The sequence below is a fragment of the Rhinolophus ferrumequinum genome, chromosome X (genome assembly GCF_004115265.2).
Source record: "Rhinolophus ferrumequinum isolate MPI-CBG mRhiFer1 chromosome X, mRhiFer1_v1.p, whole genome shotgun sequence".
Taxonomy (NCBI): Eukaryota; Metazoa; Chordata; class Mammalia; order Chiroptera; family Rhinolophidae; genus Rhinolophus; species Rhinolophus ferrumequinum.
Window position 1 is genome coordinate 6,251,601 of NC_046284.1, and position 27,089 is coordinate 6,278,689.

At 60.8% G+C, this 27,089-nt stretch overlaps 1 protein-coding gene across 2 annotated transcripts; it reads left to right on the forward strand.

Moving 5' to 3' along the window:
* The first annotated feature begins 1,459 nt into the window (after positions 1 to 1,459).
* FLNA (filamin A) lies at positions 1,460 to 27,089 on the forward strand. Of its 2 annotated transcripts, XM_033103312.1 has the most exons (48): positions 1,460 to 1,602; positions 4,719 to 5,206; positions 8,288 to 8,536; positions 8,628 to 8,725; positions 8,833 to 8,980; positions 9,536 to 9,654; positions 9,752 to 9,829; positions 9,915 to 10,077; positions 10,180 to 10,380; positions 10,921 to 11,058; positions 11,143 to 11,266; positions 11,389 to 11,525; positions 11,631 to 11,824; positions 11,982 to 12,095; positions 12,182 to 12,325; positions 13,068 to 13,191; positions 13,274 to 13,434; positions 13,521 to 13,611; positions 13,697 to 13,866; positions 14,130 to 14,247; positions 14,344 to 14,606; positions 14,763 to 15,360; positions 15,451 to 15,624; positions 15,706 to 15,868; positions 15,952 to 16,112; positions 16,206 to 16,376; positions 16,773 to 16,896; positions 16,990 to 17,146; positions 17,801 to 17,990; positions 18,146 to 18,169; positions 20,489 to 20,736; positions 20,842 to 20,937; positions 21,117 to 21,219; positions 21,306 to 21,446; positions 21,556 to 21,684; positions 21,846 to 22,019; positions 22,116 to 22,277; positions 22,371 to 22,574; positions 22,650 to 22,802; positions 22,910 to 23,032; positions 23,146 to 23,412; positions 23,542 to 23,679; positions 23,879 to 23,994; positions 24,522 to 24,654; positions 25,429 to 25,605; positions 25,785 to 26,003; positions 26,087 to 26,290; positions 26,597 to 27,089. In XM_033103312.1, exons 2-48 carry the CDS (start codon positions 4,834 to 4,836, stop codon positions 26,782 to 26,784), a joined length of 7,944 nt encoding a protein of 2,647 aa, XP_032959203.1. In that variant the 5' UTR covers positions 1,460 to 1,602; positions 4,719 to 4,833; the 3' UTR covers positions 26,785 to 27,089. The 2 variants fall into 2 exon arrangements, with proteins under 2 accessions (XP_032959203.1, XP_032959207.1); XM_033103316.1 differs by lacking the exon at positions 18,146 to 18,169.

The window sequence follows — 27,089 nt, forward strand, 5'->3', positions numbered from 1 at the left end:
TTTCATTTATGACGGTTATTACCAGGGAACAGTTGGTGCTGTACAAACCTTCGTTCCCCCTATACCTGGAAGAAGGAGAGACCAAGAGCTGTGTGTATTTCAGGGGTGTGTGTGGAGGGCGAGAGAGGCAGTAGTGGGAAGAGAGGATTCACATGGAGGTGGGGCGTCCTGAGATCCAGGCACGTGGCCCGCCTCCTTCGTGTCCCCCAGCTCTTGTACACATGGCAATGCCTGTGGTAGGTGGGTTTCCCTCCTTGAAGGATAGCCTTGGCCATGAGCTCCAGCACAGCCACCTTATGGACCTGAACTCAGGTCGCTCCTCTATCAAGTGATGGTAACCCACCATCCTCTTCAGCTGTGGTGGTGGGCGGGTCCCACCAGAGGGAGCAGTGAGAGTTGGAAATCCGGACACTGCTAGGAGATCCCACCATGGGTCAAGGTGGAAAGGTCAAAGCAGAGCTACCACTAGCAAAGGCAGGAGTGGCTGTAGGGAAGCTTGGAGGGTGATCAGCGCCTTCCTGTTACTGGTAAACTGTAGATCGCCAAATTCTTTTAGCAGGTGTGACCAAGCTTCTTCCTTCCATTTTTATTTCTTTCCTTCCTTCCTTCTTCCCTCGCCCTCTCTTTTAATGGAGTAGAATGGAAAATATCAAAGAGCTTTGCAGGTACTAAGGGAGAGTCTTGTTTTGTGAAATGTTTGTTTTAATTATTTGTGTTTGTGTGTGCGCATGCACATGTTTTATGTGGCCTTCTTCGGAAGTGACATTTGAGCTGAATCTGAAACTACCAGGAAATGGGCAGAAGAGGAAGAGGGAGCCTGGCAGTGCCAGGGCATGTCTGTGCCACCCGGCTCACAAACACTTGGCTCTTTGGCTGCACCTCACTGTACACTCTCAGGCTTTGGGACTGCATCTGATTGTGCGCCTAGGAATTCACCACTGTTCTGCTGCCCCCTCCCTGGACTGGCACCAGGCAGGGGCCAAATCAGTGGCAGCCAGGCTGCTTGTTCATCACCGTGGACTCAGGTCCCTGCCCCACTGGGGCCTTGTGGGTGGTAAGTGCTCAGTGAAACACACCTGCAAAGATCTGTTGTCCCCACCACCCCAGAGGGCAGAATCTGATTTGACTGGCCAGCCCAGGCTTGGGGCAAAGGTAGGGGCAGTGACTGTGGGTGGCTCCCTGGAGGAGGTGGCCTTTCCAGCTGGGTTGAGACGTGAGCCCTGCAGACCCCACGGGCACTTGAGGCAACCTCCCCCCATCACCCCGGCAGCCTTCACCGGGTGGTGAGCTCATCGGGGGTGGGGGGTGGGGGGTGGGGAGCGTCACCAAGCAGCCGGGGCGCTGAGCTCACGGCGCGCCCCCGCCCCCCGGCCACTGGGCGATTTTACCAATTAAGGCTTTTTCGCCCAGCAGGGCGCGGGGCGGGCGCGGGGCGGGCGCGGGGCGGGGGTGCGGCCAACAAGAAGGCGGGCAGCGGCGGCCCATTCGCGTGGAGGCGCGCGGCGCGCAGCGGACGCCAGCGGAGCCCAGAGGCGCCGGGCGCGGGCGCAAAGGCGAGCGGGGCGCCACCCTGCGGTTGTGGGCCGCCCACAGGGACAGCAGGTGAGGCAGGCCTCCGCGGCCCGGGTCCGCGCGAGACGGTCACCGCGCTACTCGCGGACCCGGGGCGGGGGTGGCGAAGGCGAGCGGAGAAGTCCCGAGAATGTAGGCGCCGGCGGGCACGCAGGCCCAAGCCAGGTGCAGCTGGGGTGCGTGAGCGCAGTGGAGGAGCCCCCTGCGCCTGGAAGTGCTGTGTCCAGGGGTTCCCTTCCCTAGTGTACCTGTGAAGCTGTGTCTGTACCCAGGAGTGTGGGAGCCCTAGGCCATGGGGATTCCTGAGAGAGGGTGTCTGAGCTTTTGGCAGGATATGGGCTCGCATGGATGCTCGTGAGCTGGCCACTGACTGACTGGGAAGGACTGTCTTTGGAGCAGGACATAGTGTGGGCTGAGGGTGAGTGGCTACCTGGAAGGACACTTTGCAGCCAGTGTTGGGTTCTTCGCTGGCACCAGTCCTTGGCATCAGCTGCCTTGGGCACAGGGGAGCTGGTTCTGGGGCTGCTCTACTCCATGGGGGCCAGGACAGGGCTGTGGCCAGGCACAGGAAGCAGCGTCTCCTTGGACGGGCTAGATTCCTGGGCTGAGCCCTGGGCCCTGTCCCAGGTTGGCTCTGAGCTGGATGTTCACCACCAGCCAGGATGTGAGCTGCAATGTGCCCAGATTCTCATGCTACCCGGCTCCAGGAAAAGTAGGCAAAGTCTGTTGGCAGGCCCACGTGCATGTGCTCCAGGCTGCAAGGTCAAGGTGGGAGCTCAGGAAATGAGTGTCCTCACCTGCCACACCTGGACTTGCCTTGGCGGCCCAGGTCTCTTCTCACCGTGCCATTTTGAGGCTTGCTTCACCAGCTGACGTGCCCCTGTGGGAGGGTCTGGCCTGGGGTCTGAGGGCCAGCTGTGGGGTGGGGGGCGGGGTATGTTTAACATCCAAGAATCTACTCCAAATAAGGGAAAATATGAAAGAGCTGGATTTAGGCTCCCAAGGATTGACTGCCTGATCTGGGGGCTCTGGGATGGGGCGCCATCTGGTGGTAATACTATGTCCCCTAGGGACAAGAGCCCTCTACACCCCTATCACTTGTCTCCCCCAAATAGGGGAAGCCGAGGGCTGGAAGCCAGGACACCCAGCTCTGTCTCCCTTTCTGCTGGAGTTGACTACTGGTCAGTTACTGACTCAGTTTCCCTGCTCTCTGAAGATTAAGGAATGAACACCGATGACCCAGTGGGATGGCACTTAGTATTATAAAAAGAAAATCAATTCTTGATGTAATGCTGTCCTGGGACACATGCTTTCCAGTCGGGCAGGGGGAGCAGAAGGACCACTCAGCCCGTCTTGAATGGGGCCTGGCAGAGAGGGGTCCATCCGGGTTCCCCCTTCACAGCTCTCCTTCCCACCTCCACCCCAGTTCCTAGACACTGTGGTATGGGGTTTTGTGCAGGTATGGTTGAAAGTGGTCAGGAGAGGGGAGAGTGCACAGGTGGGCCTCAGATTGGAAAGTGTTATTTGGAGTCCCTACCACCACCATTGGTGAGGAAAAACCAGTGGGGTGACAGGCAGCCTGAAGCGAGTGTGCTGGAGGGCAGGGGAGATGCCAGCTGGGACCACCGTGGGTAATGCTGACCCTGAGTCATGCACGAGTCAACCAGCCATATTTGGACATGACATGCTGGCTGAACCAGGGCTTTCTGTCCCACTGGTCTTTAGCAGATGATAACTTAATTGCTACTAGTCTGCAGCTCAATCTAAGAATCAAGCAGGAGGGACAGAGACTTAAAGAAAGGAGCATCCTGGAGAGGGGGGGTACACAGAACTGGGAGGAGTGATTCCACTCTGGGGATGAAGCCATGGTTAGGCTGGCTTCTCTTGGTTGGAGGGTGTCAGTGTGTCCCCAACAGGCCTCTTGCTGGTCTCCAGTTCCCTACAGCAGCCTCCCCACTGTCTCCAGAGTTATCTACCAGAAAATTAATTTTGAGCAAATAGTTCCCTGTTGCCCTCTGGACACAGTCCAGGTTTTTCAGCAGGCCTTGGCAGCCTTCTGTGGTTTGCCCCCCTCGGTCCTCTGGCCCTCCGGTCGGTCCTGGTGGGGAGGGACTCTGCACTGCTAAGGCACTGCAGCCCACCCAGACCCAGGGGCTCAGAGCCTGCCAAGTCTTACTGGAACCCCCGAGCAGGCCACTCTGGGTCTGGAAGGGACCACGCCTGGCCATCTCCTGGGGTCACGCTGTGCTCAGGGGCCATTCAGACTGGAGAGGAAACCCCCAGTGCCCCAGGTGGACGGCAACCCCAGGCGGACACTCGCTGTCTCTGCATGCATCACACGGCACTCTCTGCCAGTGCCCATTGGCACGGGCCGGCCCCTGCCAAGGCTGCTTGCTCCTGGAGTGCTGGCGGCCTCCTGGCCCAGTGCCCCATTTCCTCCTGGGTGGAGGAGGGAGGAGGGGAAGCGGTGCGAACGGGAGGATGCAGGTGCACAGGCCAGGGCCAAGCAGAGCAGAAAGGCCGTCCTGGGGCAGGAGGTCTGGGGATCGGCCTGAAGGTTGGCCTAGGGTCCGGGCTCTGCGGGGCCACTTCCCTAGTGTGGCGCACGCGCTCAAAGACCTCGCAGCAGCACTGTCCAAGGGCTCGCCCTTAGGATCTGGCCCCTTCCCGCTGCTGCTGGGGCGGCCGGCTGGGGTGTGGCCGGGGAACCCCAGGCGCTGGAGCCCAGGGGGAGCGGGAGTGGCGGGGGCCTGTGGGTTCTGGGCGGAGCCCCCGTGACTCAGGGAGGGTGAGCCACGCCACCCCACGCAGGGGCCTTGGGGAAGGAAAGTCCCTTGTATGGCGTGCTCACTGGAAGACCAAGTGGTCCAGCGCCAGATGCTGCTCATCCTTTCCTTGCTGCAGCATTTTCTGCAGCGCTGGCGTGAGGCTGCGGGGCTTGGTTTTGTCCTAGACCCCTTCAGTGCCCAATGACTGTCCCCAGAGCCCGGGAGTCGGGTCAAAACCGAGTGGGCAGGGGGGCTTTGGGGGGCATTCCAACGGGTGGGGCGGGGCGCTCCCCCCCCCCGCCCTGAAACCCCACCCACAACCCCGCCCCACCATAGCCCCGCCCCTGCCCGCATTTAAAGGGCTCGCTTTCTTCGCAGCGCAACCTCAGCTGTCTGCATCGCTCCGCGCGCTCCGAAGTGCCTGCGACTTTAATTAAAGGGCCGTCCCCTCGCCTAGGCTGCAGCACCGCCCCTCGGCTCCTCGCGCCTCAAAATGAGTAGCTCCCACTCTCGGGCGGGCCAGAGCGCGGCGGGCGTGGCTCCGGGTGGCGGCGCCGACACGCGAGACGCCGAGATGCCGGCCACGGAGAAGGACCTGGCGGAGGATGCACCATGGAAGAAGATCCAGCAGAACACATTTACACGCTGGTGCAACGAGCACCTAAAATGCGTGAGCAAACGCATCGCCAACCTGCAGACGGACCTGAGCGACGGGCTGCGGCTTATTGCACTGCTCGAGGTGCTCAGCCAGAAGAAGATGCACCGCAAGCACAACCAGAGGCCCACCTTCCGCCAGATGCAGCTCGAGAACGTGTCGGTGGCGCTCGAGTTCCTGGACCGCGAGAGCATCAAGCTCGTGTCCATCGGTGAGGGCGCGTGCCGCCCCTTGGCGCCGGGAGGGCGAGGGCGGGGGCTCCGCGCGTCCTCCCATCTTCCCGGGTAGACCCCTCCCAGCCACCCCCCTGAGTCCCGGCGCTGCCCCGGGGGCCCCCAGGCCGCCTGGCTCCGCGCGGCCCCGAGAACAAAGGCGCGCTGGCAGAGCGGCCAGGCGGGTGTACGGACCGCTACGCGCCCCCCGCCCTCCACACCCCGGCTGGCCCAAGCCCAGGCTGAGCTCACATCCTCCGCAGGCCGCGCCCCCGCCGCTTTGCCCGCGGTGGCAGAGGGCCTGAAGGGTGGGCACTGGCCAGGCTCTGGCCCTGCGCCCAGCGCCCCATCCCTGTGGAGTGGGAGGCCCGCATTCTCCACCCCATACAGAAGTTTGTAGAGAGCCTTCTGGCTTTCAGGCGTCTCTATGGTTCCTAAACAAGGGAGTTGGAGCTTGTGCTCCCATTGTTTAGGGCTTTAAGCTTTTAAGGGCTCTGGAAGATGCTCCCTTCCCTTTGGAGATGGCTCCAACCCCCAGTTTAGATCTCCCCCTGGGGAACTTAGAGGGCCAGAGAGTAGCATGGCTAGCAAAACGGCACCTGAGATGAGTCTGAGTGTCAGCCAGTGAAGGGAGCTGGTTTGTAGTCTACTAAGACACCGAGTTACTGTTGATCTTGGGCCAAACTCTTGCTTCCATGTGGGACTTGCTTTCCTAAATCTAGAATGCAGGAGTTGGTTGGGAGGTATTCCAGCGTGTGCTGGGCTCACCGCCAGCCCAGTGTCCGTGTCACTGGGCTGGTGATGCTGGCATTCACTGGGCCTACCGTAGCATCCCTGGTTCTTAAGATGGAATCCACTCAGGGATAGGCACCAAAACTGGTGACTTGGGGATAGTGTACAACAGGGAGAGAAGAAAGTGCATGAGCTTTCCTCAGAATTGAAAGCGGCCTTCCAGTTGTCCCTCTGGCCCTGGCACGAGAAAGTGAGAGACCAAGATTCAGGTGCCCCCAACCACTCCAGAGGGCAGGTCTCGAGGGCCTCACCTCTTTCTTTGGAATGCTTGTGGAGGCTGAGGCCCACCCCCCAGTCCCAGCCTCAGTCTAGCCAAGCTGAGTCATCTCTGAGCCTTGGGTGAGGGGGGGCAACCGGATGTGGGGAGGCGGGCCACACCCCAGCTGTCTGGGGGGGGGTCTCCTCCCTCCTCCCTTCTTTTGTGAGCTGGCTGGAGCAGGCCTAGTTCCCAGAGCTTTGCCATATAAGGCAAAAAAATGTTGGAAAGCAGCAGTGATTAAGGGAGGGAGGGGGCAGGCTGGCCCTGGGGCTGGGGAAAGGGGGTGGGATGGGGCGGGGCCATCCAACCAGGCAGTCTCCCAGCCCAGCTCAGTCCTTCCCGCCCTCTTGTGAGGGGGGTGGGGAGGGGGGTCCTAGGCCTGCCTCCTATGGACCAGGGGGTGGGCCCAGCTTGACCCACCAGCGCTGATTAGCTTGTCCCTGTGTGTCCCCTTGTGGGTCACAGCAGGCCTCAGCTCTCCTGAGGGTTCCTGTGGTAGACTAAGGACTCGGGATGGTGGCCTGGTGGGAAGCCCCGGTTGGCCCTGAGCCCTTGGTCTTCTCTGAACTATCCAGTCACCCGTCACCTGAGGCCCCCTCTTCACCCTTCCACCATGTGGGGTCAGTGCAAGGCAGTGTGTGGGATCAGGACCAACAGCAGTCTGGGAGGCCACTTTGCTTTGAGTGGCTCAGCTGGTCCTCGAGGTGCTGCCCGCTGGATTCAGAGGCCACTGATGGCCCTTTTGGTCGCATCCGTCCCCTTTTCCCCACCCCCAAGTTGACTCACTAGACAACTATTTTCTCTTGATTTGGAGGTGGGTTGGAGACAGCAGGGATTTAAAAAATTAGCTCTAAGAAAGCCTGCCTGTTCGCAGAGCCCCAACCCAGCCCCCATCCCTTGAGGCTGAGACCCAGAAGGGCCTTGGGTGGGGCCCAGAACCCAGAGGGGTTGTCATGGTGATGGGGTGCAGGGTGCCCGCCCTAACCACTTCCCCTGTGGTTAGCTTGGTGGCCGCCCGCCCTTAGCCCAGCAGCCCGTTAGGTGGCAAGGAGGGCGGGCAGTGACTGGCTGGGCTCTGCTGAGGCAGCAGGACTTGGGGACCCCACCCATGGCTTCTGCTATCCCAGTTCTCAAGCTAGGCCCTGAGCGCCTGAGCCGGGCTCACGGCTCTGCCCTCCTGCTTGTGTTGGGTGAGGGGGCCCTCCAGAATGTGTCCTGCCCATCATCCTGGCTGGCAGTCCATCCCTGCCGGGCCCCAGTGAGTCAGGGCCATGAGGCCCAACCTGCAGTTCCATTGGGCCCCCAGACCCTCCCCTGTACCAGGACTGCCCAACTCCCAGCTTGGCTCTATGGGGGATGGCGGTGGCACTAAGGAAGTGGGAGAGGGGTGGGGCTCACACCCTCCACCCAAAGGGTCCTTGCCCAACGCCTCCACTTCCCTTACCTCATGCCACCCACCCACCTACCCTGGGGCAGCAGTTGTATTTCCCAACTACCCCGCCCACCAACCTTCCTCTTCCTCTTCCTCAGCCCCAGCTTCCCCTTCCTTCCCCTGCCAGGGGCCAGGCTGTTCCTCCTGCCTATTCCCTGGAGACCCCTGGAGTTGGGTGGTGGACCCCTGCTTGGGTAGCTGCAAAGCACTCATTCTGCTCACTCCAGAGGCCTTCCTGGCCCTGTATGCAGCCTTTGGCTATCGTCAGTCCTTCCTCTGGGGCCCCAGCACTTTTGGCGACACCCCCTCATTTCGCTGCATTGTCACCTTTTGTCTCTAGGTGTCCCATCTGCCCCCAAAATTCATCTGCACTTCTGAAACCACCTGCACCCCCTCAGGGGTCCTGAGAAGAATCCACAACCTACTCCGCCCCGCAGGGGGCCTCCCTCCCTGGGGTCCCCTGTGCAGCCACACTCCCCGCTTCCTGGGCGCCACCTGACACCCTGCGTGTGTGCCCCCAACAGGCCCATGTGCCTGCGCACAGGGACACTTGGGTCAGCCCCCTGTTGCCTGACACCACCACTCCTTACCTCACAGACAGCAAGGCCATTGTGGATGGAAACCTGAAGCTGATCTTGGGCCTCATCTGGACCCTGATCCTGCACTACTCCATCTCCATGCCCATGTGGGATGAGGAGGAGGACGAGGAAGCCAAGAAGCAGACGCCCAAGCAGAGGCTCCTGGGCTGGATCCAGAACAAGCTGCCACAGCTGCCCATCACCAACTTCAGTCGGGACTGGCAGAGTGGCAGGGCCCTAGGCGCCCTTGTTGATAGCTGTGCCCCAGGTGAGGGGGTGTGGGAGTGGGGGCTGGGGCAGAGGGGATGGCCTGCAAGGTAGTCTGGCAGTCCCCAGACTCAGCCTTCCTTGTATCGCAGGCCTGTGTCCTGACTGGGACTCGTGGGACGCCAGCAAGCCTGTGAATAATGCTCGGGAAGCCATGCAGCAGGCCGATGACTGGCTGGGTATCCCTCAGGTACGACCCTGCCTGCACTCCCAGGGCCTTCCAGGGGCCACAGTCCCCATGGGGAGAGGAACCTGAGGCTTGGAAGCCAAATGGCTCCTATCTTCTGCCTGTCACAGGTGATCACCCCTGAGGAGATCGTGGACCCCAACGTCGATGAACACTCCGTCATGACCTACCTGTCCCAGTTCCCCAAGGCCAAGCTAAAGCCAGGGGCTCCCCTGCGGCCCAAACTGAACCCAAAGAAAGCCCGAGCCTATGGGCCAGGTGAGGAGCTGGGCTGGGGTTGTCCTGTGCACTGACTTCCCTGGGGCAGTGTCCTTTCTAAATTTGGAGGTCCTGGGAAGTCTTCAGACACGTGGTGGCTGGGTTATCAAATGCTTCCTGAGAGTCAGACAGGAATAGGCCAGGGCTGGTTGAAACCGGCCACTTGTGACTAGCCATCAGCCCAGAGTGGAGCGTGTTCAGGGAGGGAGGACCCAGCCACTTTACTGTAAATGGAGACAAAACCCAGCCAGGGTATCACACAAGAGCAAGGGCCCAGGCAAATCCAAGTGAGCGTTCCAGAAAACAGGCCCGGGCCTGTCTCACAGCAAGAGTGCAGCTGGGGCCCCAGGCCAGCCTCTGTGTACTGGGGTTCATGCTGAACTGACTCACCCGGTTTAGAGCATTCTTAAGGGTACGGCAGGGAGGGGTGCTGAGCCTGCAGAAGTTGATGCTGCCGAAGGGTGGTGGGGTGGAGGGGTAAGGCAATGGAGGGGTGGGCTGTTAGGGGTAAGGCCCTAACAGCTGGTCCGTGGCTTCCTCACTCTCCCCTGGCAGGCATTGAGCCCACGGGCAATATGGTGAAGAAGCGGGCAGAGTTTACCGTGGAGACCAGAAGTGCCGGCCAGGGAGAGGTGCTGGTGTATGTGGAGGATCCAGCTGGACACCAGGAGGAGGTAGGGCCGCTGGCAGGCAGGGCAGGGTAGGGCGCTGTGGCGCCTCCATTTGGGGGAGATGTTCTTAGCAAAGGCTCATGGGCTCCTTTCCACACAGGCAAAGGTGACCGCCAATAACGACAAGAACCGTACCTTCTCTGTTTGGTATGTCCCTGAGGTGACGGGGACTCACAAGGTGAGCTCTCAGCCCGTGAGGAGTCAGGTGGCAGGGGCAGTGGCTACAGGGCCTGCCCCTCACAACCTGTCCGTCCTGGAAACAGGTCACCGTGCTCTTTGCCGGCCAGCATATTGCCAAGAGCCCCTTCGAAGTGTATGTGGACAAGTCCCAGGGTGATGCCAGCAAAGTGACTGCCCAGGGCCCCGGCCTGGAGCCCAGCGGCAACATTGCCAACAAGACCACCTACTTTGAGATCTTCACGGCAGGTGAGGGGAGGCTGCTGGGTCAGGCAGGTCTCGGGGGAGAACCACTGGGGCCTGGGAGCAACCTGGAGGTTCTAGGAGCTAAGCCCTTGTACTTTGCGGCAGGAGCTGGCACAGGCGAGGTAGAGGTCATGATTCAGGACCCTGCAGGACAGAAGGGCACTGTGGAGCCTCAGCTGGAGGCCCGGGGCGACAGCACATATCGCTGCAGCTACCAGCCCACCATGGAAGGTGTCCACACGGTGCACGTCACTTTTGCTGGTGTGCCCATCCCTCGAAGCCCCTTCACTGTCACCGTTGGGCAAGGTAGGCTGGTCCTGGCCACCCCCCTGCTGGAGCCTCCCGTGGGAGGGGCAGCCAAGGCGGGTCCCACTCCAGCCCCCTCCCACCCTGGCGCCCTGGGTCTCTGCTTCCACTGTCTGGGTGCGCTCTCTTTGCTCCCCTGTGGGGGCCCTTCCTCCTCCTCCTCTCGCCCCTCTCCATCTCTCTCTCTCTTCACGCTTTCACCTTCGGAAGAGCTCGCTCCAGCTGTCTAGAAACCTGCTGCTCTCTGCTCTGCCCATGGGGTCAACGGTACTTGGATCTGTCTTCCTCTAGGAGGGGAGGGTTGGGCCGGGGTGGGGGGCTGGTGTGTGGAGCAGGTGGGAGGAGGCTACCACATCCTGTCCTTGGCCACAGGTCCTGGGGTCACGGTCCCTTCCAGTTCTTTCTTGTATCACTATCCCGTGGGGTCAAGTCGGAGCATGAGCACCCCTGCCCCTATCCTGAAAAACTGGCCCTGCGGGAGGCAAGGGAGGGGTCACCCCGTGCCACCTCCCAGCAGCTTAGCCAGCCCTCTGTCTGCAGCATGTAACCCAGGCGCCTGCCGTGCTGTTGGCCGGGGCCTGCAGCCTAAGGGCGTGCGGGTGAAGGAGACTGCTGACTTCAAGGTGTACACGAAGGGCGCAGGCAGTGGGGAGCTGAAGGTCACCGTGAAGGGTCCCAGTAAGTTGGCCTGCAGCTGGGGTGGGCAGTGGTAGCCCCAGGGCCTTGCTGGACAGGCCTGAGGTCCGCCTTTTTCTCTGGCAGAGGGCGAGGAGCGCGTGAAGCAGAAGGACCTGGGAGATGGCGTCTATGGCTTCGAGTATTACCCAATGGTCCCTGGCACATACACTGTCACCATCACGTGGGGCGGCCAGAACATCGGGCGCAGGTGAGGCCTGGGCAGAGTGCTCAGAGCCCAAGTGGCACACTTCTGCCCCATGCCGGGCTCCAGGTGGTGACCCACTAGGGCAGCGTCTCTTAGCACTCTCCTGTGTGGCTCTTTCTCTGCAGTCCCTTCGAGGTGAAGGTGGGTACCGAGTGTGGCAATCAGAAGGTGCGGGCCTGGGGCCCTGGGCTGGAGGGTGGTGTCGTTGGCAAGTCAGCGGACTTCGTGGTGGAGGCCATTGGGGATGACGTAGGCACACTGGGTAAGTTGGAGGCTGCAGGGTGGGTACCTGGGGGCAGGGGGTAGCAAGGGCCACCCCCCTGCCAGGCTCCAGAGCACTGACGACGGAGCTGTTGGCTGTTGTCAGGCTTCTCAGTGGAAGGCCCGTCGCAGGCCAAGATTGAGTGTGACGACAAGGGTGATGGCTCCTGTGACGTGCGCTACTGGCCTCAGGAGGCTGGCGAGTATGCTGTGCACGTGCTGTGTAACAGCGAGGATATCCGCCTCAGCCCCTTCATGGCTGACATCCGTGAGGCACCGCAGGACTTCCACCCAGACAGGGTAAAGGGCACGTGCTGCTGCTGGCCTTGCTCTTGGCCCCCCTTTGCCTCTGCTTGGGAGCTGGGCTGGGCTGGTATCCCCAGTAGTATGTTCCTGCCACTCTACGTTCTTGGTGGCCTGCACTTGGTCCCCTGACATCTGGGTGGCCTCCCATCAGGTGAAGGCACGTGGGCCTGGATTGGAGAAGACGGGTGTAGCCGTCAACAAGCCAGCAGAGTTCACGGTGGATGCCAAGCACGGCGGGAAGGCCCCTCTCCGGGTTCAAGTGCAGGTGGGATGCCCACCTATGGCGGGGAGTCGGGTGGGCAGGTACCCCGGCCCAGGAGCTGACCAGTTAGTTGGCTGCTTGCTTTCCAGGACAACGAGGGTTGCCCCGTGGAGGCATCAGTCAAGGACAACGGCAATGGCACTTATAGCTGCTCCTACGTGCCCAGGAAACCCGTGAAGCACACAGCCATGGTGTCTTGGGGAGGGGTCAGCATCCCCAACAGCCCCTTCCGGGTGAGCCAGCTCTCCACGGGCCTTGAATAGGCCTTTAGCTCATCTCCCTGGGCACTTGTTCTGTTTTTATCCAGCTCTATTAGATAAAACTTGACTCATAGCTCATCCATTCCAAGTGTACAGCTTGGTGGTTTTGAGTCCATTCAGAGTTGTGAAGCTGTCACCATCGTTGAAAATTACATCATCCCAAATAGAAACTCCTCTACCCCTCAAATCCCCCTCCCCCAGCCCTAAGCAACCACTAATCTGTTTTCTGGCTGTGGGCTTGCCTGTCCTAGACATTTGCTAGAGGTGGAATCATGCAATATCTGGCCTTTTGTGTCTGGCTGCTTTCACTCAACGTAATGTTTTATTATGATTTTTCTACATGGTAGCATGAATCATACGTACTGCCTTTTCATGGCTGAATGATATTCTGTTATATGGATAGACCACGTATTCTTTATTTAGTCATTTGTTGATGGGCCTTTGGGATTTTTTTTACCTTTTGGCCATTGTGAATAGTGCCACTATGAACATTGGGTACAAGTGTGCAGACGAGTGATTTCATTTCTCTAGGTAGATAGATACCTAAGCGGACTCACAGCATCGTATATGGTCAGTTTCTGTTTACTCATTTGAGGAACCAGAGCACTTCCCAAGGTGCTTATATCATTTTGCGTACCAGCCAGAAGTGGGTGAAGGGACCTCTGCCTCTCCTCCTGGCTGGTCATGTCCTTACACTTACCCCTCTCCTGTGCAGGTGAACGTGGGAGCCGGCAGCCACCCAAACAAGGTTAAGGTGTATGGCCCAGGTGTGGCCAAGACAGGACTCAAGGCTCATGAGCCCACCTACTTCACTGTGGACTGCACGGAGGCCGGCCAGGGTAAGGCCCTACCTTGGGTGGGTGGACAAGTGGGTGAGACTTCCACACGAGGTCCCAGCCTCCATGCCCTCCCCTGCTCCAGGCGACGTCAGCATCGGTATCAAGTGTGCCCCTGGCGTGGTGGGCCCTGCTGAGGCTGACATTGACTTTGACATCATCCGAAATGATAACGACACCTTCACGGTCAAGTACACACCCCGTGGGGCTGGCAGCTACACCATCATGGTCCTCTTTGCTGACCAGGTGGGTACTGCCGCTCCCGGCCCCTAACCCTGCTGGATACTGGGGTGCTGCTCTCTTCTTAGTCCCTCTCCTCCCGCCCACTGCAGGCCACACCCACCAGCCCCATCCGGGTCAAGGTGGAGCCCTCCCATGATGCCAGCAAGGTGAAGGCCGAGGGCCCCGGCCTCAGCCGCACCGGTGAGGATGACCATCCTGTGGACAGATGGGGGGATCTCAAGGGAGGTGGGCAAAGTACCCTTACAGGGTCGCCATGTCTCCTCAGGTGTGGAGCTTGGCAAACCCACCCACTTCACGGTCAATGCCAAAGCCGCTGGCAAAGGCAAACTGGACGTCCAGTTCTCAGGACTGGCCAAGGGGGACGCAGTGCGTGATGTGGACATCGTCGACCACCACGATAATACCTACACAGTCAAGTACACTCCTGTGCAGCAGGTAGTTACTTTGGCCCCCCCACAGCTGTGTCCCTCCACTGCTTCCACCGAGCCCGTCGGCCTCCTTGAGTGGTGGGCCGCTTCAGGGGGCTTCCTACCCACTCTCGTTTCCCATCTGGGAGACAGTGGGCATGGAAGGCTGGGGATGGGGGCAGGAAAACCAGTGTTTCTCTGACCGCCACGCCCGATGCCTAAGTAGGGAAGCCGCTGGGCAGGGAGACCAGGGTCATGACTCATGACCCTGCCCTTGTGCACTACTCCCAGGGCCCAGTGGGCGTCAACGTCACTTATGGAGGCGATCCCATCCCAAAGAGCCCCTTCTCTGTGGGGGTAGCTCCAAGCCTGGACCTCAGCAAGATCAAGGTGTCTGGCCTGGGAGAGAGTAAGTGTTTGGCCCTTGTCATGGTCACTGAGGATGCCCCACGGGTGACCTCGGCTAGGTGTCACAGTTCTCTTCCTCCTTTTGTGATCTCAACAGAGGTGGATGTTGGCAAAGACCAGGAGTTCACAGTCAAGTCGAAGGGTGCTGGTGGCCAAGGCAAAGTGGCATCCAAGATCGTGGGCCCGTCAGGTGCATCAGTGCCCTGCAAGGTGGAGCCGGGCCTGGGGGCTGACAACAGCGTCGTGCGCTTTGTACCCCGAGAAGAGGGGCCCTATGAGGTTGAGGTGACCTATGATGGCGTGCCTGTGCCTGGCAGCCCCTTTCCTCTGGAAGCAGTACCGCCCACCAAGCCTAGTAAGGTAATTGAAGTGTGGGGGGTACCTCATCTCCAGGCCTGCTTGTGGGGGAGGGAAGCCAGAATAAGAGGAGGTAGATGGAAGGTCAGGCTGTGGGTCTGGGGTCAAAGGTCAGGGAGGTGGTGTGGCTTCAGCTCCTGACCTGCCTCTTCTCCCCAGGTGAAAGCATTTGGGCCAGGTCTGCAGGGGGGCAGTGCAGGCTCCCCTGCCCGCTTCACCATCGACACCAAGGGTGCCGGCACAGGTGGCTTGGGCCTGACAGTGGAGGGTCCCTGTGAGGCCCAGCTGGAGTGCCTGGACAATGGGGACGGTACATGCTCCGTGTCCTACGTGCCCACTGAGCCTGGGGATTACAACATCAACATTCTCTTCGCTGACACCCACATTCCCGGCTCCCCATTCAAGGCCCACGTGGTTCCCTGCTTTGATGCGTCCAAGGTCAAGTGCTCGGGCCCTGGTCTGGAGCGGGCCACTGCTGGTGAGGCAGGCCAGTTCCATGTGGACTGCTCGAGTGCGGGCAGCGCAGAGCTGACCATCGAGATTCGCTCTGAGGCGGGGCTGCCAGCCGAGGTGCACATCCAGGACCATGGCGATGGCACACATACCATAACCTACATTCCCCTTTGCCCCGGGGCCTACACCGTCACCATCAAATACGGTGGCCAGCCTGTGCCCAACTTCCCCAGCAAACTGCAGGTGGAGCCTGCAGTAGACACATCAGGTGTCCAGTGCTATGGGCCTGGGATCGAAGGCCAAGGTGAGAGTCCCACTGTGGGACAAGGGCAGGGGACACCTAGGGCCCCCAGAGCCCCTGGAGCCCCATGGTCCTCCCCATTGCCCCCTGCAGGTGTCTTCCGAGAGGCCACCACTGAGTTCAGCGTGGATGCCCGGGCTCTGACAAAAACGGGAGGGCCACATGTCAAGGCTCGTGTGGCCAATCCCTCAGGCAACCTGACGGAGACGTTCGTGCAGGACTGTGGAGATGGCATGTACAAAGTGGAGTACACGCCTTATGAGGAAGGTATGTCTTGGGGCTCCCAAGGGATGGGGGACGGGGACAGGGCGGCCTGGGCTCCTCCTTACCTGGCCTGCCATTGTCCAGGACTCCATTCTGTGGATGTGACCTATGACGGCAGCCCTGTGCCCAGCAGCCCCTTCCAGGTGCCTGTGACTGAGGGGTGTGACCCCTCCCGAGTGCGCGTTCATGGGCCGGGCATCCAAAGTGGTACCACCAACAAGCCCAACAAGTTTACTGTGGAGACCAGGTGAGCAAGTTCCTGGGAGGGGAGGCAGGGGCCACAATGGGCCTTGGAACCCCAGGGAATAACTGGTTGGCTGTTTGGACCAGGGGTGCTGGCACGGGGGGCCTCGGTCTGGCTGTAGAGGGCCCCTCTGAGGCCAAGATGTCCTGCATGGATAACAAGGATGGCAGCTGCTCAGTCGAGTACATCCCCTATGAGGCTGGCACCTACAGCCTTAATGTCACCTACGGCGGCCACCAAGTGCCAGGTGAGGAGGCAGGTCAGCTGGGGCTGGGCTGGGCCTACCCACTCGCCCTCTACTCTGCCTCACACAGCTGCCATCCCTCTGTCCCCTACCTAGGCAGTCCTTTCAAGGTCCCTGTGCATGATGTGACGGACGCGTCCAAGGTCAAGTGCTCTGGCCCTGGCCTGAGTCCAGGCATGGTCCGCGCCAATCTCCCTCAGTCCTTCCAGGTGGACACAAGCAAGGCTGGTGTGGCCCCGCTACAGGTCAAAGTGCAGGGGCCCAAAGGTGAGTGTCCACATACCTGGGGGCTGAGGGGTGGGCGGTCCTCTTTGAGGGGCTGGGGAAGGAAAGTGGAGGCCGAGCACTCAGAGGCTGGAGCAGATGTGCAGGCAATTGATGGAGGAGCCTCGGGTGATGGGAAGAGAAGGATGTAGAACAGATAGGACTTCGACACGAGCAGATGTGGCAGAGGAAGAGAGCGCCAGGGTCCAGGATGTCACCCAGATGAGTGTCTGGTGTCATAATGGCTCAGGGCCATTTCTGGGGATGGGCCGATGATGGAAAAATGAGGTCGAGGCCTGGGATAGGGGCTGAGTGCATAGCTGAGCCTTGGCCATCCAGTGAGGTGGGGCTGAGGGCCCAGGGGACGGGCTGAGACTCTGTCTTTGGGACTGGCGCCAGGCCTCGTGGAGCCAGTGGATGTGGTGGACAATGCCGATGGGACCCAGACCGTCAACTATGTGCCCAGCCGCGAGGGGCCCTACAGCATCTCTGTGCTGTACGGGGAAGAAGAGGTGCCCCGCAGGTAAGATGCAGTCCATTGCCTGGTGAAGCGTGGGGGCAGGCTGGGCAGTGAGAACATTCCTAACCACTCACAATACTCTGGCCCAACAAACAGCCCCTTTAAGGTCAAGGTGCTGCCTACACATGATGCCAGCAAGGTGAAGGCCAGTGGCCCCGGGCTCAACACCACTGGTGTGCCCGCCAGCCTGCCTGTGGAGTTTACCATTGATGCGAAGGACGCAGGGGAGGGTCTGCTGGCTGTCCAGATCACGGTAAGCTGGCTGTCTCGGCGGCTGCCTGGCCCTGCTGAATTGCCGATCCAGGCACAGGGAAGGGAAGGCAGGGGAGGGGCTCAGGCCAGAGCACTGTGCAGTATGGTTCATGCAGCTGGGGCAATACACATCTCCCTTGGGAGCCGTCCCAGCAAGGGCAGGTCTCCTGCCCCTAGGATGGTGGTGACAGGCACAGGCTTCCCTAGTCACGCACTCACTCACTCACTGCTGACTTTGAGAACATTACGAAAACCCTTCGTTCCTCAGCTTGCCCAATTGTGACATTCTTATGGGCCAGGTATAAGGATAGGAGCCTGAGATCTTCCAGGGTAGTCCTAGTGCTGGGGCAGGCCCTGGGGCAGAGGATGGCAGCTGAGAGGTACTTATGGGGATAAAGCAGGATGGGTGCCAAGCTCCCTGGCCCTATCTTTTGTCATGTGGGGACAGGGAACATTGGGCATTTGGGGACTTCCTTTCTGGACCTTGCTCATAGGGACAATGCCGGATGCAGGCAGCTGTTTTGGGCCATGGCAGACAAGTGATTTGGAGGCTATCCCTGCAACAGCAGTGCTTGACACTCCTTGGAGAGGGCCCAAGGTAATCTTGGGCCTGGCTAGACTTGGGCCAACCACCTCCCCTGTGCTCTGCCCACAGGACCCTGAGGGCAAGCCTAAGAAGACGCATATTCAAGATAACCACGATGGCACGTACACGGTGGCCTATGTACCAGATGTGACAGGCCGCTACACCATCCTTATCAAGTATGGTGGTGATGAGATCCCCTTCTCCCCGTACCGCGTCCGTGCTGTGCCCACCGGGGATGCCAGCAAGTGCACGGTCACAGGTGAGCCAGCCCTCCATCGGCCACGGCGCTCAGCACGGGGCTTGGGTGTGCCTGTGTGCAAGGGCTCGCTGCTTGGGGCAGCGTGTGGGAGTGGGGGCCGCCCCCTTGAGTGACTCACCTGACCTTTCTCCTTGCTCTCTGCCCTCTCACCTCAGTGTCAATCGGAGGTCACGGGCTAGGTAAGCTGCTTGCTGGGGCCACTCCCAATGCCCCTCCTGCCCAGAGGGCAGCTTCCTTTCCTCTTCCATGCTGATTTCCCAGGACAGTTCCAGCTGCAGCTCTTGGCAGGGACAGAGGGGGGCTGGAGGCTTAGGGCCCAGGGAGGCCTCCGGAGCTGAGCATGAGTGCTCCGGCCCTCCCCCTCTCTGGGCCTCCGTTTCCCCATCTGAGAAGTTGGGTTGCAGCTGAGAGCTTTGGGGTGAGGTGCATCCTGAGAGGCACCCCACGGGGGGCTCTGGGGTCTGGGGATCTTGGCACCCCGGGGAAGCCCCGGAGGCGGGCAGCAGGCCCTTCCTTCTCGCTTCCTCCTTCTGTGTCAAGGGCTCCTGCATGGGCTAAGGGGACAAAGGGTCTCCCCCGACCAGTGGGAGTCCCCGGCCCTAGCCGGATCCACAGACCCTTATCCCCACCTCCCAGGGGCCTCTGCGTCCCGGGCTGGGGGAGGTGCAGCCTGCATGAGCGGGTGGGGCTGGCTGGTAGTGCAGAAGCACCAGCGTTGACTGCTTGGGCGGCCAGCATGGCGGGGCCTGGCCCAGCCTCAGAGCCCCAAAGTGTACTCAGTGGCCCACCTGCCCTCCCTGCCTCCTTCCCTCCCTCGATTTCCCCAGCAGTGACGTTATTCAGAGGGTCCCCAAGCAGGCATGGAGGTTTTCCTACTCAGGCGTGGGAGGGGAGAGCCAGCCCCAGCCAGCATACCGATAAGAGGCAGCGAGTACTTAGGAGGCTCTGAAGGCTGCAGGCCTGCAACTTGGGCGAGGCGGCCAGGGCAAGAGGTGGGGTAGCTAGGGTTTCCCAGCGGGGCTCAGCGGCTGTGGGGAGCAGGACCTGGGATCTGAGATGACAGGCATGTGCGCCTAAGGCGGGGGACAGAGCCTTGGGGACCAGAGGCAGGGTCAAGCCTTGGTGGAGGGAGTGGCCTCCATTTACCTGGCTGCTATGTGCAGAACAGAGACAGAGATCCCAGCTGGGAAGCTGAAGTCACTTTTAGACCAGCCAGAGTGATGGCTTGAGCCAGGCTGGTGGTAACGTGGCTTGACGGGGGGTGCCACAGTGAGTGTGTATTTTGAGGGTGGAGCAGCCAAGGCCTGCTGATAGGCTGGGTGGGAAAAGTGGGGTAACCGTGAAGTTGGGGCCCAGACCACTAGCTAGATGGTGGGTCTAGGTTCCCAGCGGGGAGGACAGGTGTGGATGGGTGTGAGGTGAGGCCTTCCGGGGCAGGGTGGGCAGCAGGTGGCCAGGTCTAGAGCTCAGGAGAGCTGTGGAAGGTCTGCATGGAGCCTAGTGCAGCAGGGGTGCTCGGCCATAGCGGAGCTCAGTGGCAGGCTGACTGGGGAAGCCCCTTGAACTCAGCCCTGGAGTGAGCTCTGTGCTCTTGGTGGCTTGCCTGGCGAGGTCAGCCTGCCTCTTGCTGCCAGGCCTCACAGCCCATAACCCCCTGAGCCTCCACGGCCGAGCCCAGATTACAGTAACGTCACTGTCCCTCCCCTTTCCTTGGGCACTCTGGGGCCCTGGAGGCTGCTCAGCTGCTCTGCCCTTGCAACCTAGCGGCGGTGGCTGTGGCTTGGGCCTCCTGTCCTCCTTCCCTCTGGGTGCTGCCACTGCCTGTGCGCTGTGCTGGTAGGGTGCTAACCCCGCTGCCTCCCTGCTTCCCCGCTCCCAGCTCCCTGCCTGCTCCGGGCCGAGCCCGGCTGCCCCTCACCACAAGCCTCCGGTTGAGCAAGCATTCTCAGTTGTCAGGAAACTCCAGTTTCACTTTCAGGCCTGGGGGGCGGGAGGCAAGTATCACCACCCCCACACTGCAGCAGGACTCCGCCTCACCGCGTCTGCACACAGCACTGGGGGCCAGAGCCAGGCCACAGGGGTGAAGGCAGCTGTGGGCCCAGCCAGAGTGCTAGCATTGGTCAGCGTGGTCCATGGCACTGGCTGAGGCTGAGTTGGCAGGGGAGGTGGCAGCAAACACGTGTGCCCTGAGGGCAGCAGCGGCCTTATGGGCCTCCAGGCCCTTCCTTCGTCCCAGACACCTGGGTGCCACCTGTCAGGCCTTTCCCACGTGGGGGCAACCCCCAAGACTTGACTCCCTGGCTTGAGGTGGCTCAGGGGAACCTTTCCTGCCTTCTGAGAAACTACTCACCATCCCAGCTTGGGGGGCGGGGGCGGGAGGCCTGGCTGTGCTTGGTGGTGGCAGTAAAAGGCCTGGGCGGGCAGCAGGCGGATGGGAGTGGCCTGAGCACCGAGTTCACACATTGGCCCCCCTTTGGGGACCCGCCCTGCCCCACCAGGTGCTGGCATCGGCCCCACCATCCAAATCGGGGAGGAGACCGTGATCACGGTGGACACCAAGGCGGCGGGCAAAGGGAAGGTGACCTGCACTGTGTGCACACCCGATGGCTCCGAGGTAGACGTGGACGTGGTAGAGAATGAGGATGGTACCTTTGACATCTTCTACACGGCCCCCCAGCCGGGCAAATACGTCATCTGTGTGCGCTTTGGCGGCGAGCATGTGCCCAACAGCCCCTTCCAAGTGACGGTCAGGAGGGGCCAGGGGTCAGGGGTCTGGGTGTGGGGCCTGTTCTGTCCCCCTGGGTTTCCTCTGTGATGACAGAGTCTTCAGCTCTTGTGTGTTGCTCTGCAGGCTCTGGCTGGAGACCAGCCCACGTCACAGGCCCCGTTGCGGCCTCAGCAGCTGGCCCCACCGTACACCTACGCCCAGGGTGGCCAGCAGACCTGGGTATGGCCTGGCCCACCTCCCCTCAGCTCACCCCATCCTAGGGGACATTTGGGGACTGGCCAGCTGGGTATCCCATAAGGCCCCATCCTGGCACGTGTGAGGAGGGACCCCAGGTCCTCCTGTTTGGGACTCCCTCCCCTCTTGCAGCCCCTCACTGGGGCCCTCTGTCTCCACTGCAGGCCCCAGAGAGACCCCTGGTGGGTGTCAATGGGCTGGATGTGACCAGCCTGAGGCCCTTCGACCTTGTCATCCCCTTCACCATCAAGAAGGGCGAGATCACTGGTGAGTGGGGGCAGGAAGGAGCATGGGAGCCGCAGGGGCCAGGGTCTGACAGTGGGTTGCGCTGACGCTGGCTCTGCTCCCTGCAGGGGAGGTGCGGATGCCCTCAGGCAAGGTGGCGCAGCCGGCCATCACTGACAACAAGGACGGCACTGTGACTGTGCGCTATGCACCCAGCGAAGCCGGCTTACACGAGATGGACATCCGCTACGACAACATGCACATCCCAGGTATGTCCCCCCAGCATGCAACCCCCTCCTCATAGAGGCCTGGGGCTGAGGGGAGGACTTGGGGGCAACAAAAGGTCCCCATCCCACGTGGCCTCTCTTCCTGCCTCAGGAAGCCCCCTGCAGTTCTATGTGGATTACGTCAACTGCGGCCACGTCACTGCCTACGGGCCTGGCCTCACCCACGGGGTAGTGAACAAGCCTGCTGTCTTCACTGTCAACACCAAGGATGCGGGAGAGGGTGAGTAGCCACTCGAATCTTGACCTGCCTGTGGGCTGTGAGACTCTCCAAATGGAGCTCCCTGCCCTGCCACCCCAGGCCCTGCTTGCCCATTGGGGCTCTTCATCATCAGTGCAGTGTCCCTGGGTACAGTTCCCACCCTCACCCACGATTCTCTCCAGGGGGCTTGTCCCTGGCCATCGAAGGCCCCTCCAAAGCCGAAATCAGCTGCACTGACAACCAGGACGGGACGTGTAGCGTCTCCTACCTGCCTGTGCTGCCCGGCGACTACAGCATCCTAGTGAAGTACAACGAGCAGCACATCCCAGGCAGCCCCTTCACGGCCAGGGTCACAGGTGGGTACCACCGGGAAGAGTGACGGCAGAAGGCAGGTGGAAGGGTGGCTGCAGTCTCCTTCCGGGCCTGGACACACTGTGACTGTCCCCTGCCAGGTGATGACTCGATGCGCATGTCCCACCTGAAGGTGGGCTCTGCTGCTGACATCCCCATCAATATCTCTGAGACGGACCTGAGCCTACTGACGGCCACTGTTGTTCCGCCCTCGGGCCGGGAGGAACCCTGCCTGTTGAAGCGGCTGCGCAATGGCCATGTGGGTAAGAGGCTGAGGGGCAGGGCCTTGAGGAAAGGAGGGAGGGTGGGGTGGGAGGTACGTCTTTCCCTGGCTGACAGCCCTGCCCTGTGCCCAGGGATCTCGTTCGTGCCCAAGGAGACAGGGGAGCACCTCGTGCATGTGAAGAAGGGTGGCCAGCATGTGGCCAGCAGCCCCATCCCGGTGGTGATCAGCCAGTCAGAGATCGGGGATGCCAGCCGCGTGCGTGTCTCAGGCCAGGGCCTCCACGAAGGCCACACCTTTGAGCCCGCAGAGTTTATCATTGACACCCGTGATGCAGGTAAGCAGTGGTGGCATGCCAGCCAAGGTGAGACCACTGTGCTTTGCCCCCTGGCTCATGGTATCCCTCCTGCAGGCTATGGCGGGCTCAGCCTGTCCATCGAGGGTCCCAGCAAGGTGGACATCAACACAGAGGACCTGGAGGATGGCACGTGCAGGGTCACCTACTGCCCCACGGAACCTGGAAACTATATCATCAACATCAAGTTCGCTGACCAACACGTTCCCGGTGAGTGCAGCACTCACACCTCTCCCTTGGTAAAGCCACCCTTCTTGCCACACCCCAGGGCCAGAATGTAACCTGTGTGGGCCGTGGGCTGTGCTTTCTTCCTGCAGGCAGTCCGTTCTCTGTGAAAGTGACAGGCGAGGGCCGAGTGAAAGAGAGCATCACACGCAGGCGACGGGCCCCTTCGGTGGCTAATGTTGGCAGTCATTGTGACCTCAGCCTAAAGATCCCTGGTAGGAGCTATAGGGAACCAGGGAGGGTTACCGGGAGCCCAGGGAGGGTTTCTGGGAGCTCCAGAAGGGTGGGTCCTGGAGCTCCTGCTCACCAGGCTGTCCCCTACCTACAGAAATTAGCATCCAGGACATGACAGCTCAAGTGACCAGCCCATCAGGCAAGAGCCATGAAGCAGAAATTGTGGAAGGGGAGAACCATACGTACTGCATCCGGTTTGTGCCCGCCGAGACGGGCATGCACACAGTCAGCGTCAAGTACAAGGGCCAGCATGTGCCCGGGAGCCCCTTCCAGTTCACTGTAGGGCCCCTCGGGGAAGGAGGAGCCCACAAGGTCCGCGCCGGGGGCCCCGGCCTGGAGAGGGCTGAAGCTGGAGTACCAGGTAGGCCTGTTTCCTGCCAGGCTCTTGCTCTCCTGAGCTGGGTGGGAGGTGGGGGAAGATCAGGTGTGCTTGGAGGGGGCCGAGGCCAGGGGTTGTAGCCCTCCATGAGGACACACTGCTCTCCCACAGCTGAGTTCAGCATTTGGACCAGGGAAGCTGGTGCCGGGGGCCTGGCCATTGCTGTTGAGGGCCCCAGCAAGGCTGAGATCTCCTTCGAGGACCGCAAGGACGGCTCCTGTGGCGTGGCCTATGTTGTCCAGGAGCCAGGTACTAAGGGCCTGGCTGGGGTCGGGAGGTGACCCCTCCATGTAGGTGTTGGCTTGGGTCTATGCAGATAGCCCTGCCCAGCTCACACCCTCCATCTTGAGAACCCAGCACCACCCAGGCTGTTTGTAAGAGGTGGGAGGCTAGAACCCTGACAAGTAGGGGCCTCCCAGCGTGCCTTCTGTGCTCTCTCCCTGCCTAGGTGACTACGAGGTCTCAGTCAAGTTCAACGAGGAGCACATCCCTGACAGCCCGTTCGTGGTGCCCGTGGCTTCGCCGTCTGGCGACGCCCGCCGCCTTACTGTTTCTAGTCTTCAGGTGAGGCACCGAGAGAAACCGCCCACCTGGGGCTCCTGGGCCCGGCCAGACCAGAGCCACCGCACAGAGCAGGCCTCTCAGCCCTGTGACGAGTGACCTGCCCAGCGCACCTAGGGTGCTGGGCCTCTGCTCTGACCGGGTGCAGCCCACGCTTAGGGTTGGCAGGAAGCACCCCTGCCCGCCGCGTGGAGTTTTTCTCGTGTCTCAGGTCTAAAGGCTTTGAACAGAAGCCTGTGCCCCTTGAGCACCAGGGCTGAGGTTTAAAGAGGGACAGCCTAGAAGGCTGAGTGCTGCCTACGGGTGGGGCCACCCTCCCTTCCTGCTGCCCAGGTGTGTGATTGCAGAGCACGGGTCTGGGGGTGGGGGCGTGTGCCTGTGGCTTGCTTCCCCTTGAGAATCAATGGCTCTCCCTCTTTAAACCAAATTGGACGCCAGATGGGTAAGTGCAACCCTGTGGGCCTCGTGCTTCTGGGGCCTGCCCTTCTCACCCCAGCTGCCCTATCTAACCTTGTCTGCTGTGCTTCCAGGAGTCAGGGCTAAAGGTCAACCAGCCAGCCTCTTTTGCAGTCAGCCTGAATGGGGCCAAGGGGGCAATCGATGCCAAGGTGCACAGCCCCTCGGGAGCCCTGGAGGAGTGCTATGTCACAGAGATCGACCAAGGTGAGGCCCTGTCCCTACCCTGCCTCCCAGCCATTTGCCTCGGCCCCGCTGCGAGCAGTGGGCTTGCCCAGCTGGCTGGAAGCAGGCCAAGAGAACGCAAGGAAGGTACAGATTCTGTCAGCAGCCGAGACAGAGCCCACACACCTGGGCTCCCTCAACCAGGCAACCCTGCCACTTCTCGTGACCCACACCCTTGGGGATCTGGCTTAGCAGCCATGACTGCTAGGATGGAGACAGCCTTCTGTGGGCAATACGGCACAGTCCTGAGCAAGTGACCTCAAGGCCAGCCGAGGGGCTGGCTGCCTGGCCCTTTAGCCAGGGCATGGCACTTACAGACAGGCCTGGGGGAGGGAGAGGGTGAGAGGAGCTGCAGGGTGAAGTTTTCAATAGTCTCACAGTTTAGTCCTGCCCCTTCCCAGCTGCGGGACTTCCAGCAAGTTCCTGCCTACCTCTGAGACCGTGACCATGCAGGGAATGTGGTGTTAACGGTAACCTCTCTAAAGACACACTGAGGCGTGTGTTGTGCTTGTAAAAGATTTCAGTCCAAATAAGCCCCGATAGCAGCTGCTTGGGCATTTCAAGCTTCACCCCTCAGGTTTTAGGAGGTCTGTGTTGTGGGCTGCGGGTGCCAAGCACGGTCCATGGAAGAAGCTGAGTGGGCTGCGTGGACCTGCTGGACCCATGCTGGTGGGCAAGGGAAGCTCCTCTCAGATGCCACTTGCTCGGTTTTGGAGGAGGGGCCCCAAGTCCACAGCATGCCCCTCTGCTCCCCAGATAAGTACGCTGTGCGCTTTATCCCACGGGAGAATGGCGTCTACCTGATTGATGTCAAGTTCAATGGTGCCCACATCCCTGGAAGCCCCTTCAAGATCCGAGTTGGGGAGCCTGGGCATGGAGGGGACCCAGGCCTGGTGTCTGCCTATGGAGCCGGCCTGGAAGGCGGTGTCACAGGTAGGTCAGCGGGCACAGCCTCCCCGATGTGGACATAGCAGCTAGGGCCCCTCCTCTAAGCTCTCAATGACAACCAGAGGCATATAGAAGTGACAGAACTATAAGCTTGGGGTTGACAAGTGGGGTCGGGGGTGGGGAAATGGGCCAGGCCAGCTCTGCTTCACCTCCTGTGCCCGCAGGGAGCCCAGCTGAGTTTATTGTGAACACAAGCAACGCGGGAGCTGGTGCCCTGTCTGTGACCATCGACGGGCCCTCCAAGGTGAAGATGGATTGCCAGGAGTGCCCTGAGGGTTACCGCGTCACCTACACCCCTATGGCACCTGGCAGCTACCTCATCTCCATCAAGTATGGTGGCCCCTACCACATTGGGGGCAGCCCCTTCAAGGCCAAAGTCACAGGTGAGCCTTGCATCAGACTACTGGTGCCCAACCCCGAGCCGGGCACTGCAGCCATTTCTTAGCTCACCTGCTCTGCTCCGCAGGTCCCCGTCTCGTCAGCAACCACAGCCTCCACGAGACGTCATCAGTGTTTGTCGATTCCCTGACCAAGACTGCCAGTGCCCCTCAGCATGCCACCCCAGGCCCAGGTCCCACCGATGCCAGCAAGGTGCTGGCTAAGGGTCTGGGGCTGAGCAAGGCCTACATGGGCCAGAAGAGCAGCTTCACAGTGGACTGCAGCAAAGCAGGTGGGTGCCTGGAAACCAGGAGGGTGAGGGCATGGCAATGCCTTTGGGGGTGTGGCTGTCACTTCTAGAGCCCACTTCCCACTTGGGCCTCTCTGCCCTCTTCTCTACCCTTCAGTAAAGTACCTGGGAGAAGCTGGAGTTTCCTCTGCTGGCCTGGGGGGCAAGGGTGCTGGCAGTTCTTTAGGAAGGGCTGTCACACTAAAACAGGTGGGGTTCGGGAGGATACAGGACATGAGGGGGCTCAGCATCGTTGCCGCTGAAAATAGGGAACTTGGAATCTGGGACTGAGGCCCCTTCCTCCCCCAGGCAACAACATGCTGCTGGTGGGGGTACATGGCCCCCGGACGCCCTGTGAAGAGATCCTGGTGAAGCACATGGGCAGTCGGCTCTACAGTGTCTCCTACCTGCTCAAGGACAAGGGGGAGTACACGCTGGTGGTCAAGTGGGGTGATGAGCACATCCCAGGCAGCCCCTACCGTGTCCTCGTGCCCTGAGCTCTGTGCCTGTGCCAGTGGCAGCTCCCAGGACAAGAAGTGCCCCCGCGTCCACCTGCCCCCACCCGAGCAGCCCCCTCCCCCAGCCCTGGAGCCCTGGCCGTTCCATCACTGCAGCCACCCCTGCCCTGCGCTCACCTGCCTCCACTTGGGCAAAGGAGAGAGGCGAGCAGAGGGAGCCTTTGGTGGCTCCGCCTGTCTTCTTTGGTTCTGGGAGGTGTGACGGGTGGGGGCGTGTGCACGACCACCTGCTAGATCTCTTCCCTAGCCAAGAGGAATAAAGTTCTGCTTCTATTCTCCTGAGA